The sequence below is a fragment of the Strigops habroptila genome, assembly GCF_004027225.2.
Source record: "Strigops habroptila isolate Jane chromosome 13 unlocalized genomic scaffold, bStrHab1.2.pri S16, whole genome shotgun sequence".
In the NCBI taxonomy this organism is placed as follows: Eukaryota; Metazoa; Chordata; class Aves; order Psittaciformes; family Psittacidae; genus Strigops; species Strigops habroptila.
In genome coordinates this window covers 11,654,801-11,675,091 of record NW_022651054.1, presented here as the reverse complement: position 1 = coordinate 11,675,091, position 20,291 = coordinate 11,654,801, and the positions used below count along the sequence as shown (strand labels likewise).

The window sequence follows — 20,291 nt, the reverse complement described above, 5'->3', positions numbered from 1 at the left end:
CCCCGGCGGAGCTCCCCAGTTCCGGTCACGTTGCCGCCTGTTTACGGCGCGGCTGCCGGCGGGCGGCGGGGCCGGGCCGGGCCGGGCGAGGCGGGGCCGCCGCAGGCAGCGCGGGCAGCGCGGGAGCCCGGCGCGGCCCCGGCCCCGGCCCCGCCGCCGCCGCCGCCGCCGCCGCATGACGCCCAGCGGGCACCCCCCGAGGCCCCGCCGCTCCCCCCAGGTAAGGGCCCGGGGCCCGGCGGGGCAGGGCGCGGGGCGCGGCGGCGGCGCGGGGCAGCTGCGGGGCCGGGGGAGGCGGCTGCGCGGGCAGGGGCCGGCGGGGGCGGGCTCCGGCGCGGCGGCGCTGTCCCGCCCGCGGTGCCCCGGCCCCTCCCGTGCCCGTCCTCGGGCCGCTTCCCCCCGTTCGTACCCACCGACCGCTCGTTGTGCCCGGCCCGGCGGGGTCTGCCCGCTCGGACCGCGGCGTTGGGTGTCGGCAGAAGGGCTCAGCCGGGCACCGGGAAGCGTCGCTCCGAAATCCCCCAAGCGCAGGGTGGCACCACGGGGATCGCCCACTTCGGAGGGTGACTGATCCAGAGCTGACGGGCCCGGTTCTGCTCCTGATGCAGAGCTGAGCCCATTGCTAATTCCCCGGAGCAGCGGGAGAAAGCACCTGCAGCCGAATGAGAAGCTCCAGCTTTGGCTGTTAGGCACGCAGTTGTGTTCAGAGAATTGCGAGAAAACACTGTAATTTATGATCAACATTTGCATTGATTTTATCTTTAAATAGATACTGAAAGATAATGAATAGCAAATAGAACTCCGAGTGTAATTCCGCCTCTGCTGAGATCAGGGAAGGTTTCGCACTGACTTTCCCAAGGCCAGGATTTCACCTCTAGTTTCTATTCCTGGCATTGCCACTACCTCTGTGACCTTCTGCGAGTTTCTTAGCTTCCTGCTGCCTTATTTCCCTTCTCTTTAAAGGCACACTTGCTCTGTGGCATTGTTGCAAAGTTTGTGTTCGTGTTCTCTGAGATCATAAATTCTAAGCACTATGGATTTCTAATAGGTATCAGTGTTTATCCCTGCGCATGTTCTAATGCGATGGAGAGGGGGTTGCTGGCAACCACAGCAGGATAAATTATCGACCTGTTCCTGTAAAGCTTGTTTGTGCCCTCTGACTCCCAGTTAATTTGCCATTTATGGGGAAAAATGAGTACATGGGTGAGGGCTGGATCCTGGCGTGATGATGTTTGTGCTGGGCCGTGTGTAGAGGCTGCATCTGCCTTTCAAATGCATCATCAGGAACTGAGGTTTTTTAATCTGGACCAAAATTTTGGGATTCTGATTGGCATTAAACAATAGGCTTTGGTCTTTGGTATAGTTTTGCCCTGGAAGCAAATTCTCACATAATCTGTCTGTGCAAAGGCAGTCAGCTCTTTGCAGACTTAAAGCTGAATCGGTGATTGGAGCTACTTCAGGAGGCTGCTCCGGTCCTTCTGGTTTGTGAAACACGAATTCTTATAAACGGATAGTCACTGTGCTTTGGCTCTCATGTGTCTGGCACAGGCTGAAGGTTCCTGCCTTGCTTCACCACATAGAAATAGGGTCATCAGCACTTGCTGAGTGCCCTGAAGCCCTCAACATGGGGAGCTTTGGCACGATGAGCTGGGAGATGCAGTGGCCCCATAAAGCGTTGTTAAGTCAGCCAGTAGCAGCAGCTAATCCCTATCAACTCCCAACACCTCCCAAGTGATTGTGCTGTGTGAAATGACCACAGACACACACCAGACTAAAGGCTCAAACTGCTGCTGCAATCTCCAGTTGATTTGGGAAGCAGTGGAGGAAAGAGATCAGAAGAGTCTGGTTCTGAAACCTCTTGGGATAAGGGGTGGACATGGCCTCCGCTGCTGACTCTGGCAGTGTTAGAGACCCTCAAACAGCAACAGATGCTGTTGAAGCCTCAGGACTAAATTGCAGCTTCATTAACAGCTCTCACCTCTTGCCTCACAACCTGTGTGTGACACAGAGCGGTCTAACAGCCACAGCATAGAATGGCTCATTCTTCCCTTTGCCCATGGGCTGCAGGTGGTGAAGCAGCAGCAGCTTCTAGTCACCATGCGTGGCCCCCCAAGCTCCTGTTGGAAGGGGCGCAGGAGCCCCAGGACAGATCCAGGTCTCCCCATCGCTGCTCTCCACAAGTCCAGCGCTGTCACCTATTGCCTGGGAAGGCAGCTCCTGTCCTGCCTCCATGTCCTGCTGCCGGTGGGAGCTTCCGTCCCGGCAAAGCGAGGTGCTCTCCCCCGACACAATAGCTCTGACATTCCTGCTGCAGGCTGAGACCTGTTTCTCGAGGGAAACAGTGGAAGCCACATTGGACAGGCAAAGCTGCTCCAAACCTGCTAAGGATTTCCCATAGCAATTTTGGAAACAGACTCCCCCCCTCCCCACACACAGGTAAATTATGCAGGCTTTTTATCTTCCAAAGCAGAGACAACAAACACATCCCAATCCCAGATGTTTTTTCCTTTGACTTTCTTTACAGCTTGATACTTATCAACTTCTTCTTTTTAAGGGAAAACATTTTCATTGGTAAAAAGGGTAATTTCCTACTTAAAGGCAGGAGGGAAAGTTCAATGGAAAATTTGCAGCCATTTCTACTAAAGCGATTTCAACCAGACAGAACAAAGTGCTTGAAAATAGCACTACGTGTCCCCCGGGCTTCGTCCAACCTACTTTCTTGTGCTTCCCAAGATGAGATGCCACAACTCCCATCATGAAGCTGCTCCGGAGCCCAGCACATGGCGCTTCCACAGTCCCCCAGGGCAGCAGAGGGCATGTGCCGTAGCATGATTTGTGTTCCCAGCCTGTGGCAGGCTCCAGGTAACTTCTATCACAAGTCAATACACCCCCTCACACCTTAGCGAACCCCCATCATGGCCAGATCTCTTGTCTATTAATTACAATTCCTTGTCAGGAAAGGCTGGGAGACTTAAAGACTTCAGAATCATCAGCTTGCCACTCAGAAGGAAAGGGATGATTGGGAAGTTAAGTCTAGAGCTGGATTTTTCCCCCCGGTTCCATTCTAAAAGCCCAGCATGGAGGGTCTGCAGATCCTTGCACAGAGCACCCCTGACGTTCCCCCAGGCAGGGCTATGCAGGCTGAGCTGGGGCTGTTTTCACTTCCATGACGTTGTTCCACAGGGAAGCTTTAAGCCAGTGTAAATCACACCTCCTGCAATAATCACCTTAAATGAGAAGCAGGACCGTTTTATCTGTTGCTTTTAGGTATCACACCGGCCTTTCTCATGCTTTCCCATCATGTTCATAGAGTGGATGTTTGGAATGTTTCATTCCTGAACAGCAGAGCCATCCCAAAACTGAACAAAACCTTATTTTGCCTCCAGAAATAAGCAGGAACATGGAGACCTGGGCTTAAGATTATCACAGGTCAGAGAGGCTTTGACAAGAACAAAGCTTTGAACACGGGGCGCTGCCAAGATCGCTTTCTGTGGAATGGAGTTTAAATGCAGCTTGATTCGATTTGGTGGCACGAATTATCTAAAATGCAGTGCATTGCTGTGCTGGGCGAGCCAGAGCACGAGCCAAAGTGCTCCCTTAGGCCTGAAGTTCCTATAGAAAGAAAACCGAAGTCAGATGTGGGTGAAGGAGGGGATGGCAGCAGCTTCCCAGTGACAGGATGGTGCACACTGTCCCTCAGGCTTCCTGGCACATCTCCCCATAGAATCGTTCAGTTTAGAAAATACCTTTAAGATCATCAAGTCCAACCATTAACCGAGCACTGCCGGGTTCTCGGTTTGCTGTAGCTTCTCCTCCCCTGGGCTGGCTGCAGGGAGTGAGGATGGATTCCACATCCACATGGAATGGTATTTCCCAGGATTAAGGGTTCTTTCGGGGTTTATTTTTATCTCCCTGGTGCAGCAGCTCAGGAGGCAGCTCCCGTAGCCATCAACACGTGGTGATGGACCGCAGCCCCAGCAACACAGGAAGACAACACAACTCCTGCCGCTGCTCCGGCCAGATGGAGCATTCTGTGTTTTTCATGGGTAGATCTCTCGCTGCAGCTACTGCTGTGTAATATGTGACTTGTCAAGTGAGAGCCAGCATCATCTCTGGTGCAGCTCCCAGCTGGGGACTGTGGAGAGCAGTCCTGTCCCAGTGCAATCCTGCTCAGTGAAGAAACATTTCCTAAGGCCAAAGTCAAGAGAGAAACAAACCATTCCGATGGCAGGGTCCATGCAGCAGCATCTCCTGCTTGTGCAGCCCCTGAGGCCCCAGCCTGAGCGCAGGCAGGCTGGAGCTGGGGCAGCCTGGGGGCCATTCCCAGGGGATCTGCTGAGCAGAGCTGCCTCACCCACAGTCATATCCCTGTGGAAAGGGTAGAGCAGCACCACCCCACGGGCTCTGCCCCTCGCAAGGGCTCCAGGGATGGGGCTCACAAGCCTGTGTGCTGCTGATCACGAGCTACCTTGCTCCCCACAGGCCTGGACAGCGAATCTGGTTGCGATGGAGACCGTGTCCCTGGAGCACCAGATCCAGAGCGTGCATCGGCACATTGCCTTCCTGAAGAAGGAGCAGATGGAGCTGCTCCATGACCTGCACCTGGAGATCCTCCGCTTGCAGAAGCACTGCTCAGGTGAGCGCTGGGGTGCTTGCGGCGTGTGGGAGCTGTGTGCCCATGGAGCACACTGGGTGGGAAAGCTCCTGCTGGCACCCCGGGGCTGGTCCCACATGGGAGCTGGTGCTGGTGGTCAGCAGGATGCAGAGTACGTGAGCACCAAGCCATGGGGATCCTGCTGGGTGTGGGATCAGGAGACCCCCATCCCCTTCAGCCTCCCGTTCGCACCCTGGGTACCACCAGCCCCTTCCCAGATGTGGCACAGGGCACACTTCTGACAGGGGATTAGCCCGGCAGCACAGCGCTCTGCACCACTCGGCTCCTGCACCTTGCAGTGGTTTGGCTCTTTGGCTCCTCACCATCACCACAGCCCCTGAAGCAGCTGGCTGGGGTCTGCTCATCTCCAGCCCCTGGGAAGTGCAGCCACAAGCCTGCTGTGGGGCTCAGGGACCTGCCGCAGATGTGGGGTGCACGGCAGCCAGCCCCCCAGCATAGCCCCACTGCAGCAGTGTCACCTCCTCCCCTCCCAGCCTTCTGCCCACCACTGAAACTCATCCCAACCTGTGCCATCGCTCGCATCAATAATTCAGCCGTAGCTAATTACTCCTTGTCTTCCAGCCTCTCACCCTCCCTAATTCGTGGGAAACGAAGGAATATCTGCAGTGATACAATTGTCTATTTTTCCCCATCCTTTCCAGACTTGTGCTGTTCTGTTTCACTGTTTTAATGGCTTCATCTATAGCCTCTCCAGATAGGAGAGACAGCAGAGTTTTTGTATCTAAATCAGGCTGGGGGGTTCTGAGTCCCCAGGAGCAGAATTGAGCCTGTGGCACGGTGGGTTGTCAGTGGTCTCCTCTTCCTAGTGCAACCAGATGACAGCAGTGTCTGAGCAGGCAGGGCTGACACCCTGGTCTGTGAGGTCTGTGAGGTGCGTGATTCCTCCCGGGGCAATGGGGCAAAGCCCTTGTTAGTTTTAAGGTGAGGTTTGAATGCTGATACTCAGTGGGGCTGTTTGCAGGAGGAAAGCCCGGTTGGCAAGCCAGCACTCCCCATGCTGTGCCCTGCGCTGATGTTTCAGACCTCAGACATCTGCACCATCCCCTGGTGTCCCCACTGGAAATCCCTCCCCCCGCAGAGCTGTGTCCCAGCTGCCTCCTCCTGAGCCCTCAGGAGCTCCATGAGGTTCCCTGCAGCCCTCATGGCCCCAGCGCAGAGGCTGGAATCTGGGCTGTGCACTCACTTTGCAGGGCCACGTCTGCTTTGGGAACGGGCAACTCCTCTAGTTGTCATTTGAAATGTATCCGAGACTCCAAACCTATTATTGTAGCTTCAGAAGAACACCACAGTTCCATTGATTTCCAATGGGCAGTCGGGAGTGCTGAAAGCTTTCCAGAAACTGCATTACGTGCTGGGTTACTTCTGCTTCTCACTCCAGGTTTGTTTTCCACAGCAGACGGGCAGAGCAGCCTGAGCCAAGCGTTCCGTTTCAGAAGGATGGCAGTGATGAGGATTACAGTCAACATGAAAGCAGATTAAAAGAAAAATGTAGGGCAAAGATTAACCATTTGAGCTCATTTTCAGGGGAAAAAAGCCTCAAAACAAGTGAATGCTGCTGCTGCACCTCTCCTCCTCCTCTGGGAGCGGCTGGTGCTTGGGTGGGCTGTGATAATTAATTCATGGGGTTGTCTGTAACGGGGTGCAGGGTGAAGCGAGCTCCAGAAAGCCCTGGGCTCCTTTTGAGCTGGTTTTGTAGCCCGGGGCTAGGCAGGGAGCAGGCAGGGGCTGCAGGGCTGCGATGGGCTCATCCCTGCAGGACCTGCTGCATGGTGCAGTGTGGGCATGGGGCAGCTCTGCCTGCAGCTGCCTGCACCCGGACCCCAGACCCTGTCCTGGGCCTGTGGCAGATGGAGATGGGACAGTCACAGGGATGCTTTGTGGTGCCTGAGGTCTGCAGCCCATGTCCCATATGGGGCATCTGTTTCCCATGGCCCTGAGGAGCCTCCCTTGGATGCTGGGGCCACATCACAGCAGCTCCTCTCCAGCAGCTCCTCTCCAGCACTGCTGCTGCCCTGGAGATACCTGCAGGACCCGGCTGCTCTCCATGGCCAGCGCAGGGGGGATGTGGAAGGTGCACGGTGCCCGTGGAGCAGCGCAGCATCCTTCTGCAGGCACACGGTGTGGGACGAGGCCGTCCCACCTGCGTCACGTGCAGCGGCAGGGATCAGCCTGGAAGCAGTAAATTATGAAATGCTTCGGGTGGCAGCAGCTCACACTTTGGTCTATTTTCAGCCGGCTGCTCTGCTCTTTGTCCTGATTTAAAGCACCAAAAATGGCTCAGCAACTCTCTTACTAAAGGCAAAGGCATTACTGGAGTAACGTGGGGCAGGACCTGCACATGCTGCCGTGGCCACGTTGCAGGGGCCGGTGCCAGATCCCAGATCCCAGGGCTGCTTAATACATATAAATTGCCGGAATTGTCTGCTTTTGGCTCAGGCTGTGGCTGGTGCTCGGGGATGGTCACGCTCACGCCGTGGGCTGGGCAGAGGCAGTGCCACCACTGCGGTGACTGCAGGGAGCATTGAGATGGGTGGGATGCTCCCTCTTCAGCCCTGTCTGCTTTCTCTTCCAGAGCTCACTCATGACCTGGAAATGAAAGAGCTGGAAGCCCGCCAGCAAGGTAAGAGCACTGCAGAGATAAGATAAGGGGAGCAGTGGGGCCACCAAACAGCCTGCGGCCGGAGGGGCCCCTCTGGCTGCCCAGGGATGGGACGTGGACCTTGTCTGTAGGGAACAGTGGGGCTGAGGGCAGGGCTGGAATGTCATTGTGCACATTCACAGCCTGTTGGCAGCCCCCTTAAAGTCCCTGGAGCCACCTGGGAGGTTTTGCATGTGAAAGCCAGCACCCCTAGGCTGGCTTTGCTACAGCCCTGACACAGACCCCTGGGGTGGGACTCAAAGCCTGCAAACCCTCCAGCCCCAGGGAAACACCAACAAGGACATTATCAGCCCCACCTCCAGCTCCAGTCACTGCTGGCAGTCCAGATGCTGATTCAGGAAGCCTCCCGGCACTCCTGGTTCATGAAACAGTCACTTTTGTCCACAAAATAATCTTTCATGTTCCAAAATAAGGGGGAGAAATGTCTCAGGAAGATGCCTGCAAGCTCCAGGCACCATCCCTGGCCTGGGACCAGCCACAGGGCTGCCCAAATGGAGCAGTGGAGCAGGATGTGTTGGAGCAGGATGTGCTGGGCAACTCTCTGGCTCCAGCAGTGGCCTCTGGCTGTGGGTCCCATGGGCAGGACCTGGTGCTCCCACAGGGATGTGCCTGGCTCATTGCGCCTCCTGGACAGGGTGCCCCAGCAGGGAGGGAGTGCAAGGTGGTGACCCCAGGGTGTCCCTTTGGGCTCCATGCTGCCTGGCTTTGCCTCTGCTTCAGAGTTCCACAACCCTCACCATGCTGCTCCTGCAGGCCAGCAAATGCCACCACACAGCTCCAGGTGATGCATCCCTGTCCCCAACAACAGCCGGGGCAGGTCGGGGCAGGCAGTGGTGCCCGAGCCCCCGTGGCTGGCAAAGGATGCTCTGTGAGCAGCTCGGCTCCTCTTCTTCTCCATCCCAGGGATGAAGCTGACCTCAGGCATTGCCATGCTGGCTGCAGGGGGTTTGGTCCTCCCAGCCCTGAGACGTGCAGCAGGCAGCATGTCACAGACCACAATGTGCAAGTCTCACCCACAGGTCTCTGCCCATCCTTCAGCCTTTTAATAGCTTAGAAAGAGTACCGTCATATTTGCCACATTTATGGGGCAACCACCTAGTTTAAGATGCTATCAAATGATTGCTCTTCAAGTGCCACTCATGTAATAATTACTGCATGCAACTGCCTCCCTTAAGTTCTCATTATAAAGCATTTTTCCTCTGCAGAAGACATTTAGGAGCTGAGGCTATAAAGCAGTTGCAAATCATGTCGTAAAAAGCAGAGATTACTGTAGACAATGGGAGCAGGCCTGGGCAGGCGCAGGGAGCACAGGCGGGTGCCAGCCTCGCTCCTCTTCCTCACCACACCGAGGGCTGGGTGCAGCAGCTCACAGCCAGGGCTGCCAGGGGCACCAGGGCTGTCTGTCCCCGTGCCTCTGTGGGTGCAGTGCTTCCCTCCATCCCGCACCTCCTCCAGCCTTTCAAGGTCTTTAGGCAGAAGGGATTAGGGAAATGCAAAGCTTTGTTATCCAAATTCCTCTACAGGTGCTTACTAAGTGCAGTATCTTGATGCCACCATGGTGGTTGGATGGAGGAAGGAAGGAAGAATAGATGAATGCATGGATGGATGGATGGAGACCCCATAGCAGCCTTCAAATATCTGAAGGGGGACTATAGGGATACCGGAGAGGGACTCTTCATCAGGGACTATAGCAATACGAAAAGGGGTGGTGGGTTTAAACTTAAACAGGGGAAGTTCAGGTTAGACCTTAGGCAGAAGCTGTTCCCTGTGAGGGTGCTGAGGCGCTGGCACAGGGTGCCCAGAGAAGCTGTGGCTGCCCCATCCCTGGCAGTGTTCAAGGCCAGGTTGGACACAGGGGCTTGGAGCAACCTGCTCTAGTGGAAGGTGTCCCTGCCCGTGGCAAAGGGTTGGGACTGGATGAGCTTTAAGGTTCCTTCAACCCAAACCATTCCATGACTCTATGTCAGGCCAGAGCAGCGCAGGGTGTGCAGGAGCAACGTGCAGAGCCCCACGTGAAGTCACACTCCGTTGGGTGCCGGTGCTGTGACTCAGAAAGGCTGGGGCAGGGAGGGTGCCCGTCACCCGCTGAGGTGTGGGAAGGGCAGGGAGGGCAGTGGGAGCCGTGGGGAAGATGCTGTTTGACACAGCACCTCTGTTGTAGCCAGTCCTGCCTGAGCCCCATTGCTGGCAGCCGGCTGCTGGTAGCAGCAGGAAGATGAAGACCAGAGGTGACAGGAGGTGACACAGCAGCTGCAGAGGGCTGGCTGCCCGGCCATCCTGCACCCGGGACGGGCTCCCCTGAGCCCCAGATGGAGGTTCCGTCCGTGCGAGCACAGCCAGGCTGCTCCTGCATTAGCATCTCCATGCTCACATCAGGCTGCGGAGGGCTTGAGGTCCACGACCTCTCCTGAAGTGGGCTGATGGTTTCACTGCCAGTGGTTCCTTTTCTCTCCCAGCTGTATGCTCCCCTGTGCCCAGTTATTTAGGGGAATTTCAGCAAGGCAGAGGCGGCAGTTCCACAGCAACAGCATCCTCCAGAAAATGCCTTTACACTTGGGTGTTACACATCACACCATGCCTCAGCGCCGCAGCTCAGAGCTGACGGGTTCCCACTCTTGCCTGCGGTGCATGGGAAAGGCAGGGAGCCCATGCTCACGAGGAGTGTGAGGAGTCCCAGCTCCAGAAAGCACCCGAGCAGCCTCGATGGCACTGCTGGGACGTGCTGGCACATGGCATGGCCAGCAGCCACATCCATGTGCCCTCATGGTCCCGTGGGAGCGTGCGGGGGGCTGAGCCCTGCTGCCTGCCCTGACCCCTGCCTGTGCCTTGTCCCCACAGAAGTCCTGGACCGGGAGCTGGAGGAGAAGTGCCGTGTGATGGAGGCGCAGCTGCAGGAGAAGGAGAAGGACAACCTGGAGCTACGCAAGGAGCTGCAGCACAAGGAGACGCTGGTGGCCGCGCTGCGCTCCAGCCTCCGCAACAAGGAGCGCCGGTTCCTGGAGCAGCTGAAGCGGCGGAGCCACCGCGTCACCATCCTCGACACGGAGCTGCAGAAGCAGACGGAGGCGGCCGCGTACCTCTCGCTGCAGCTGCACGCCACGGCGCAGCGGCTGCCGGTGCCCCGCGCCCCCGAGCGGCCCCCCGACACCGCCCCGGCCGAGGGCAGGCCCCGGCGCCGCGGCCACAGGGCTCAGCCCCGGCGCCCGCCCGGTGACGGTGCCCGGCCCAGGGACCCCGCGCCCGAGGAGCATGACGCCATGCCCGACCCGGCCCTCTTCCTGTACACGGCGCGGCCGCAGCGCCCGCAGCCCTCCACGGCCCCCCGCACACAGCGGCCGCCCCGAACCCCCGCGCAGGAGCCCGTGGCCAGGGCCAGGTCAGCCAAGGGTGATCCTGGCAAGAGGCAGGGGTCTGGCCCCCGCGGCTCCCCTGGCACCAAGGACTAGACATCAAGCGGGCGCATGGCCCGACCGGCCGGGATGGCCTGAGCCCTGCGGCACTGGGGTGGGCACCGGCCAGCGTTGCTTCCCTCCGTCCCCTCGAGGGGAAGGGGCAGCGGAAGGCGGGTGCCCTGCTCGTACCTCCTGATGCAGGCAGCCAGGAGGATCCCCTTGCACAAAGGGTCTGAGCGCTGCGGGACGGTGGGCAACCAGCACAGGGGGACATGGCTGAGCGCCTGTCTGGAGCTCCAAGGAAGGAAGGAAGGAAGGAAGGAAAGATGCATTTTGGCAGTGAGAAGAGCTTCCTGCTGCTGCTGCCCCTCGGAGCAGATGCTGAGTGTGTTTTCACGGGCCGGGGTGCCAGGAGGTGGATGTGCAGCAGCAAGCAAGGGGTGCACGGCTTGGCGCAGTGGGATGAGCTCAGCCAGAATTCATGGGCACTGGGGCTGGGCTGGAGAGGATCCCAGATGTCACCAGGAAAGTGCTCTGGGCTGCAGGCAGCTGAATGGCAGTTGGTCCCGTGGCTGCAGGAGGGATCCCATCTTCACGGGGACAGTGCAGCTGTGCCGGATGGGTCCCAGTCCCTTGCTCCCTGCCCAGCAGTTTGTCTCTGCATCTACATGCAGGACTTGGACAAGGTGGCTGGAGGTGACCCATGAGCACTGGTCCTGCCAGATGCCCTGCGCGGCTCCTCATCCACCCCAGCCTCGCTCTGTGTGCTGCAACTCGTGTTCCCTGCACTGGGCTGGTCTCGTCTTGGCACCAGCATCTCGGTTCCCAGTCACCTCCACAGCCAGGTCTGGGTCTGTCACCTCCAGTCCTCCCCACGGCCTCCCTGCACTGCGGCCGTGCAGCACGCAGCTTTCGCCCCGCTGCGGCAGCCTCGCCTGGTTTCCAACACAAACCATCGTCTTTTACACCTCCATCCCCTGGTGTTGTGAAATGGCAGAGCAGGGAGAGCAGAGCAGGGCTCCGGCGGCCGGGCAGGGCAAAGGGCTCGGTGCTCGGGCACCAGCGGGACCCGCACTGCTCCGAGGGGCAGGTTCCATCCCAGTGTGTGGCTGGAGCCCTGGCCCCAGTCCCTGCCCGCAGCCTGCTCCCTGCCCGGCCTCCCGCGGGGCCCCGCTGCCTCCGCGGCTGGTGTGGCCACGATGGGAACCCCATTTCCTTCCAGGTCAGTGTGAGACCTCTTCAGAAACATGGCTCTCGCAGACAGTGGGGCTCAGCCTGCCCCAGCTCACCCGCAGCGTGCCCGTGCAGTCAGAGGTGTCTATTTTTGTAGTTCAATATTTATATACTATATTAAAACGCTTTTACGAGTTTCTCAGCAACAGTCCCTAGGCCAGCTCTTTGGCACAAACAAGCCCTGTAGCATACAAGCTGCACGAGCAGGAGAGAAATTAGCAGCTTTTGTAGCTTTTTATTTGCCTGTGATGTGAGTAGTCAAGCTTTGGAAGGCAAGACCCCTCCTGCTCCCCCAGGGCAAGGGTTGGGACCCCCACTCCGCAGTCTAAGCTTGGGAAGAAGCCCAGCAAAGCCATGCTGGGGTAGCTCTCCCATAGCAGGGATGCGGGGAGCAGTCGCCCTGCCTGAAGCCCTGCAGAGGTTCTGCTCCTGCGGGCAAAGGCAAAGCTTTAGCAGGTAATTTCTGCAGCCCCCGCTGCATCCTGGAGCACAGGGACCAGCAGAGCCCCATCAGCTGCTGCCTGCCCTCCCTGACTGTCACCCCAGGAAGGGCTGCAGGGTGCTCTCGTGCCCTGGCTGCAAAGCACTGTGTGCCCCAAGTGCCCTCCCAAGGCAGGAGGGGAGCCAGGGGCACCGTGCAGTGTGTTGGTATGAGTGTGGTACAGTTGCACAAGGGAGACAAGCCCCAACCTGGCTCCCATTGCAGAGCGGTTCAAGGCAGGCTCGGGGGGCGCAGGGTGTGCTCGGGGCCCGGCCATCACCCGCCCCGCGGAGGCAGAGCAGGGTGGCGAGGGGCAGCCTGTGCTGTGCTGCACCAGTGCGGTATCGCGGCCACCCAGTCCCCAAGGTGTGGTGCAGGGGAGGTGCCGTTTGGCCTTTGGAAATCGCCGTTTCTCTCAGGTTCAGAGAGGTTCTGCTGAGGATTTGTCTCTGTTCTCTTTTAACATGAAAGAGGGTCATGCATGCCGCTGCGCTGCTCGGCTGTTCCGTTAGCTGTGGTGTGCACAGCTGCCTTCCCCTCTCCTCCCTAGAGAATCCTGATAGAGTGTGATGCATTTTTATTGGTAAGATCATGGTGTTCATGACTGCCCTGAGCATTGAAAAGGGGAGGGAGGTGTTGATCCTTCTTCTGTGTAAATACCTTCCTAGCAATCCGCAGTTTTAGTGCCTAGTATGTAAATGAAGCAACCCTGTCTGAGCTGCAGGATCCCTTCCTCCTCACCACTAATCAGCAGCTTGCTCAAGGAGTGATCTCATTTCCAGCCCCCCCATTGCTCCCCTCCTCCCAGTGCTCCCCGGTGCTGGCGGGCGGCTGGGCAGGCCCCGAGCCCCGCGGCCCCTGGATGTGCAGGAAGAGCTGCCTATGGTGAGAGGGGAGTCCAGAGGGATGGAGAGGGAGCACCCCAGTTCCCCCCTCCATGCCAATGTAATGTGCTTGGAAATGAGCTGTCGGGGTGATCCCTGCGCTTTTCCCTGGAGCGGGAAGGATCAGCTCCTGTGTGCTGTACCTGCTTCAGTCACTGCTGCTTGTTTTTTGGGAGGGAGCTCTAGAGATGCTATATATACACTTATATATATATACACACACACTTGTTTTGAAGGAAAAACACTGTATGATTGTAATAGAAATGATGTTGAGATAATTTATTTTAATCTCTGTATTTATATAAAATGATCAAAGAGATCAAAATGATCAAGGACAGAAGAACAAGAAGACAGTGTTCCTGTTTTTCAATGAGCGAGCTGCTGTCAGCCGCAGCCAGCGCGGAGCAGTGGGAGCCCGGGCAGTGCCTGCGCTCCCCTCCCTGGGCTGGGGGCTCCTACAGACCCCGCAGCTCCTCGGGCTGTTGTTAGCCCTTAGCCTGGAAGGTGTAGCGAGATCTGTAGGTGCATTCAGCCAGTGCTGCTGGAACCCCTGGGAGTCCAGAGGTGCACAGACCAAGGAGTGTAACCGCTGACCCCCACGTGCTTTTTATGGAACAAGCAATGCTTAATGTAAAGCTTAATGGTTAGACTGGAAATGGATCATAGCAATAATGCTCGGTTGTTAAAAATGTCTTATGTGTACAACCCACGGCGTGCTGGGAGCTTTCTGCACACAGACCAAGAGCCGGCACCTCTCTGCACCCCCCTTGGCTCTGCAGCTCTGCAGCGCTCATGGATTTGATGTGTTGGCTTTGCTAAGCTCTCTTTTCCTCATTATTATTTTTCCTAATGCCCTCTGAGGAAGCGATGTCTCAAACTGTGCGGGGCGAGTGGTGGTGGGGAGGAGATGCACCCGCTCCGCTCGCTGGGCTGTGCCAGTGCCGGAGCCAGCAGCACCGGGAGGCAGAGCCAGTGACTTGGTGCATGTTCCCCATGCTCCAGCTGGGAAGTTCCTCCTCTTGACCCTGTTAATTAAAAAGCCATATTTTCTGAATGTGTTTGCTGGGGCCAATCTGAGCGCTCCCAGCAGCACCCTTCCCATCCCCGCTGTGAGGGTGCCAGGGCCTGAGCAGCGCAGCCGCTCCTCAAAGCCCCTCGGGAGGCTGCAGGACCTTCCCTGCGCTGCACAGCGCTGCACAGGAGCTGCCCAGAGCGGGGCCGAGTCCTGCGGCCTTGGGGAAGCTTCGCCTGAGGCAGAGCCCTGTAACCCCCCAACTGCGGCGGAGCTGGGCGCAGGGTGATGGGTGTCACTGGGGTGGCTGCTGCAGGGCTGAGGCTGGTCCCTCCTGCACACCCGGGTGAGTTGGCAGCAGCACGGCAAGAGATGTCCTGCCTGACGTGGCTGGAGCGTCAGAGGTTGCTCCGCTCTGCACAGCGCATCTCTGTGCATGAGTTCCTCAAAGCAAGCTCCCAGGAGGCAGCGGAGCGGCTGCCCCACAGCGCTGGCCGGGTCCCTCGCCCCACGGAAGGTAAATCAGCAGCGCACAGAGGGACGGTCATTTTCAGGACCCATTTCGGGAACATTCTGGGGTCCTTGTGCGCAGCCTCGTGAACCAGCTCCCTCTGCCCCGGTGAAGCCGTGGCATCATCCTGCCTTTCCTGGGAACACCAGCCCTGGCTTCCCAGCAGCTGTGAGGAGCCTACAGTGATGCCGTGGCCGCCTTGGTGCACGTCTGTTCTTGTCACCCTCTTGCACTGTAGGTGCCTGGCTGCCAAGTCCTACGGGGAATGCGATAGGAGGGGAGAGAAAACTCCGGTACGCCCAGAGGTTGCCTCATGCTGTGGATAAGATCAGCAATGCCGCTGTGCTGGGCCGGGTGAGCAGGAGGAACCCGGGGTCGATGAGCGTGGGACCCCGCCAGCCGATGTGGGCTGTGGAAGCACACAGATAACAGTGCCGTGTCACCGCGCTGCTCAGAGCTCCCTTTGCTGTCCAGGGCCGGTTCCTGCCTCTGCCTCCTGCCCGGCAGCACTGCCCAAGGGTTGGCCCTGCAGTGACACTGCATCACCGCATCCCAGCTCCCCGCTGCAGCTGCGGGAAGGGGGAACACAGTGCAGGACACTCACACTGTCACTGCATCAGACCCCCTCACTGCACCCTCCCTCCCTCCCTCTCACCTTCGGGCAGGAGCAGGGGTGCACCAACACACACCCACATGGCAGCGGTGGTGCTCCTGCCTCCTTCCAATAGATTTCGCTGCTCTTGTAGCTTCCAAAGGGAGCTTTCCCATCATTGCAGTTGTAGCAGGAATGTGATGCTGGGCCATGGGAAACCCCCAGTCTTGGTATGCCTGTAAAGCAGACCTGTTCCCCCGGGGGATGAGCGTAAGGCGCCGAGCCCCAGCCCCCCCATGTCTGTGTTTGCTCTGGTGTTTCAAGGTCACGCAGAAGGTCGCTGCTGTCTAGTCCTTGCCAAGGGTTTAACAGGCCTTCCCCGGGGGGGACACTGCCTGTGCCTGGGCAGAGGGACGCCGAGGAGGGCTCTAGCAGGGACTGGGGGGGAAGCACCCATGGGTGCAGCTCCTCGCATCCCCCTGCAGCCGCGGCCTCTCTTTGGCTGAGGTTGTGCAGCTCGGCTGAGCACAGTAAAAGCCTCATGCTGGGGAGAGCCATTGCAGTGGGACTGATGCCAAAGGTCTGACGCTGCTCTGCTTGATCTGAATGTTCATTTTACATCATGACACCATTACTCGCCAGGACGATGCTAATGTCGACTTTGCTTTTTAACCAAGTGCTTTTCAAAACGCGTTTAATAGCCAGAGACTAGAGTATGGAGCTGTACTTTAGGAGCTGTTGTAATACGCCTTTTTCTTAATAAAGAGATTGAGGTCTGCAGAGGGTTGTACTGTCCTGCCCCGGCGCCACGGACCATCAACATCTCTGGGCTGACTCCTGCCTTGCTACCCAAAGACCCTCCACAACTCCAGGGAGCCTTATAGTGGCCTTACAGTGGCCTTCCAGCCTTTAACGGGGGCTACAGGAAAGAGGGTGGGAATCTATCGGGGATTGTAGCAATAGGATGAGGGGTGATGGCTTTAAAAGAGGGGAGATTGAGATGAGCTCCGAGGCAGAAGCTGTTCCCTGTGAGGGTGCTGAGGCGCTGGCACAGGGTGCCCAGAGAAGCTGTGGCTGCCCCATCCCTGGCAGGGTTCAAGGCCAGGTTGGACACAGGGGCTTGGAGCAACCTGCTCTAGTGGAAGGTGTCCCTGCCCGTGGCAGGGGGTTGCAGCTGGAGGAGCTTTAAGGTCCTTTCCAACCTAAACCCTTGTAGGACCTATTCCATGAACTGTGTGGCCGGAGCCCGTGTCCACCAGTGGTGCGGGGCAGCGGGTGCGTGCTTCCCCCCGGCCTGGCTCCGGCACCGGCTTGGGGAGGGAGTCTGGCTCTAGCAGCTCCTGCCCCTGCTCCGCGGCCGCCGCTGCCCCGGGGACACGCCAGCACCGCGGGGCCGGGGCAGCCCCGCAGCTCGGCCGTGCGGGACGGGGCCCCCGGGGCAGGGCCGGGCACGGCTCCCTGCACCGAACCCACCGGCGCGGCCGGCCCGAGCCGCGACCTTGCGGCCTGCGGGAAGGTCGCACGCAGCGGGGCGGGAGGAGCGGCTGCGGTGGCCCGTGACCTTCACGGGGGCCCGCGGGGCCTCCCCGGGCCGGGCCCCCACCGCGCCGAGCCGAGCGGAGCCGAGCGGGCAGCGCATCCCCGCGGCCCGGTGCCGGTACAGCGGCCCGAGAGGCGGTTGTCGCAGGCCCGGCTAGGGCGCGGCGCTGCCCCTTTAAGGCGTTGCGGCCGGGCGCGGGGGTTGTCCCGGGCGGCGCGCCGTAGCGGCCGTAGCGGCGGCGGGGTCGCGGCACCACGTGGGTGCGGAGCGGCGCTGTCCTTCGCGGCGGGCGGGCGCGGGGCTCGGCGCGGCCCATGGTCATTAAAGCGGACGAGATGCCGCCGGCCGCCGTGCCGGCCGCCGCGCAGGGCGCCGAGCAGCAGCCGCCGGGGCCCCGCGGCAGGAGGCCGGCGGAGACGCAGCAGCGCCCCGGTAAGGGGGACGCTGCAGCTGCGGGACGGGGCCTGCGGGGGGGCGCGGGCCGGGCCTGGCGGGCCTGGGGACTCGTTCCGGGGGTGCCCGTCCCGGCACTGTGGGCCCGCTGCCGGCGCCGGGGCGCCCGGGGCCCGCCGGGCAGGTCGGGGGTCCGGGCAGTAGGGTCCGGGGGCGCGGCGCGGTCCCGGGGCACTTCTGACAACTTCGGCGGCGCGTCCTGCTGGGGGGACCCCGCCGAGCGGCCCGGCCCGGGCCGGCTCCTGCCCCGCCGCGGGGTCGCGCTCCGGGCTCCTCGGGCCGGGGGTCCCCGTTTCTGGCGCGGAAGCCGTTCCGGGGCCCGGTTTTCGCTTCACGGCTTGGGGAGTCTCCGCGCAGCCTGCACCGGGGCCGCCGCGCACCCGGGAAGCGCTGGCTGCCGAGGCCCGAGGCTGCGGCGGGGCCGGGACGCGCGGTCGCCGCCGCTCGCCCGTGTCCCGGTGAGGCCGAGCCCGGGAACGGCGCCCGGGGAGGCGGCGGGGGCCGGGTCGCGCCGTGCGGCACCCCCCGTCCCGTTCCCGTGGGGCCAGTCCCGGCGGCGCGGGGAGCCCCGGGCCCCGGTGAAGGTCACCTTCACCGGGCCGCACCACCGCGCGGCCGCGGTGGGGGGAAGCGGCCGCTCCGGGGCCCCGCGCGCTGCCCCGGCCCTCCCCGCCCGGGCCCGGAGAGCGGCGGTGGGGAGCGGCGGGGCCGGGCCGGGCCCTGCCTGCGCGGGAGCGGCCGCCGGTGGCGCGGGGCGGGCCGCAGGGGCTGCGGGGCCGTTGGCCGTGGGGCGCTGGCGCTGCCCGTGCCGTGGTCGTTGGCGGCTGTCGGGTGGGCAGGAGCGGGCTGGGTGATCTGGGCAGTTCGGGGCACGGCAGCCACTGACACGTGGGGAAATACTCAACAGCAGGGACTGGGGTTTCCTGGGAAGGACAGGTGGGTTTTGGGGCCTCCGCTGAAAACTACGCGGTTTAACCAGTTACTTGCTGGCTGTTCCTGCGTTAAATCCGAGCCTGAGCTGCTCAGGCACAGCCCCGCGTCCTGACCAACCACAGCGCCTGCTCCAGGGCTCTGGGCACAGACCCTTCGAGGCCACCCCCTGCCCTGGGTTCTGCTGCGTTTGGTGCTTTGGGTCTTCAAGAAGTTACAGTCTGAGAGCGCTCGGTTTGGGCCCATCTTTTTCTCTGATCTTTGATGTATGAGAGAAAAGGGTCGCAGCGGCGTGGTTTGTGGCTGGCCTTCGTCCTGGGGTACCGTACCTGCTCAGCGAGTGACCCATCACTTCCTCCCTCCCCTGCCTCTCTGGTGGCGAGGTGAGTTTTCGAAGTTTGTCACCTAAAGCAAAGTTCATTGGTGGTTTGGTGCTGGAGCGGGTTGGATGCGGTTCAAGAGTAGGGAGCGTTGGAGCCTCCCCCCTCCCCCTGCACACCGGGGTTTAAAGCGGGGCAGTGCCAGCAACCGGGTTAAAAAGTTACGAGGTGAAATGCTGCCTCACAGGGTGCGGGGGGGTGGCCCGAGGAGGCAGGAGGTGGAAAAATCCTCCCCGGATCAGCAGTGCAGATTGCTTGGGCACCTTGTGGCTCTGGGGAGGACGGGAGCAAGGCTCTTGTCGTGTCTGGGAGCCCGGGCCTGAGGCGGTGGCCCATGGCTCCCAGGCAGAGGTGCTGCGGTGGAGCTGGGGGCAGCCTGTCTGTGTTGTCCAAGCTCTGGATCCCGGCCTCTCTTTCTGGCAGGGAAAATCACCCTCTGCTTCGGTGTATCCACTGCCCGTGGTGGGCACCCTGCTCTGTCTGAGGGCAGTGGTTGATGTGGAAATGCACCCCGCCGCTGTGCCCGGCGTCAGGGCTTACCCACTTGTAGAGGTGTTTTCTTCACCTCTAAAGGCGAGAGGGCTGATGTCCACTGCTCTCTATCTCCAAGCTAGACAAAACTGTTGGGGCCACTCTGTCCTCAGTGTAGAAACACAAACCCATGAACTTCCTGAGAGGATTTCTGATGGAGGCAGCTATAGGTGTAGTTACTTTTCTATTAGCTAGCATGAGATCAAGAGATGGCCTCTGTGTGCAGTGTTTCTTGGATTACTTGTGTTCCTGCAGTTGTCGCTGCCTTAGACAAGTTTGTCTCGTGCAAGTTGAGCAGGGCTTCGAGCTACCACAAAATGCTTTTCAACCCTGCGTTGCCCAAAGATTTGCTTTTTATAGCTAGGTCCCTGCATCATCCCTGCTCTTCCCAGGCAGCCGTATCTTAAGGCAAGTCTCCTGTTAGAAAAGCGGGGAATGCAAGTGGTTATGGAAAACTGCTGTGGCGGCAAGTGTAGCTGTGTGTTAGTACCAAGGTCAGGAGGCTGATTCTTAATCTTGGGATCTACTATCTCTGTCTGTGGCGCGACCTTGGAGGCTCGCTGGTGTTTTGGAACGGGCTGAATTGCTGGCACTCGGGGTTTTTTATGTGCAGCTGTAACAGGCTTCAGGGGGAGAATCGGAGGAATGTTGTGCAAGAGAAATCTGATCACCGCTCCAAGGTTAAGGAGAGGAAAGGAGTGTGATAACACAGCATCTGTGTGCGAGGGGGATGGGAACCCTGGGGACGGTGTCCGGGGCGGTTCTGCCGGTGGGATGAGAGCTGAGCTCCCGCTGGACACGGCTGCTCTGCCTTGCTCCTGGGTTTCCCAGCTGGAAGTGTAAGTAAGTAGGTCAGGAGCACCTCAATAATCCACCCACAGAACTGCCTCGTGCACACTGAACCCAGCGCCGTGTCGCAGAGCCCCGTGTTTGTCTTCATCGTCTGTAGGTGACGGAGCTTGGCAGCTCACCCCACTCCTGGCACAGCTCTCCAGCGCGCACTTTGCTTTCTTGCATC

The 20,291-nt window shown here is 59.8% G+C and overlaps 2 protein-coding genes across 3 annotated transcripts in view; both read left to right on the top strand.

Moving 5' to 3' along the window:
- Positions 1-16,219, top strand: CCDC92B (coiled-coil domain containing 92B). Its single transcript, XM_030472188.1, has 4 exons — positions 1-220; positions 4,483-4,636; positions 7,248-7,295; positions 10,173-16,219. Exons 1-4 carry the CDS (start codon positions 176-178, stop codon positions 10,778-10,780), a joined length of 855 nt encoding a protein of 284 aa, XP_030328048.1. The 5' UTR covers positions 1-175; the 3' UTR covers positions 10,781-16,219.
- A 999-nt stretch (positions 16,220-17,218) lies between these two features.
- The window catches only part of CLUH (clustered mitochondria homolog), a 34,758-nt gene continuing 31,685 nt past the window's right edge, over positions 17,219-20,291 (top strand). The window contains exon 1 of one of the 2 annotated variants that reach the window (XM_030472186.1): positions 17,219-17,411. In XM_030472186.1, coding sequence (XP_030328046.1) covers positions 17,294-17,411 — 118 coding nt within the window. In that variant the 5' untranslated portion in view covers positions 17,219-17,293. Of the gene's footprint in view, positions 17,412-18,598; positions 18,746-20,291 lie in introns of those variants that run through there. The other variant, XM_030472185.1, reaches the window with a different exon arrangement.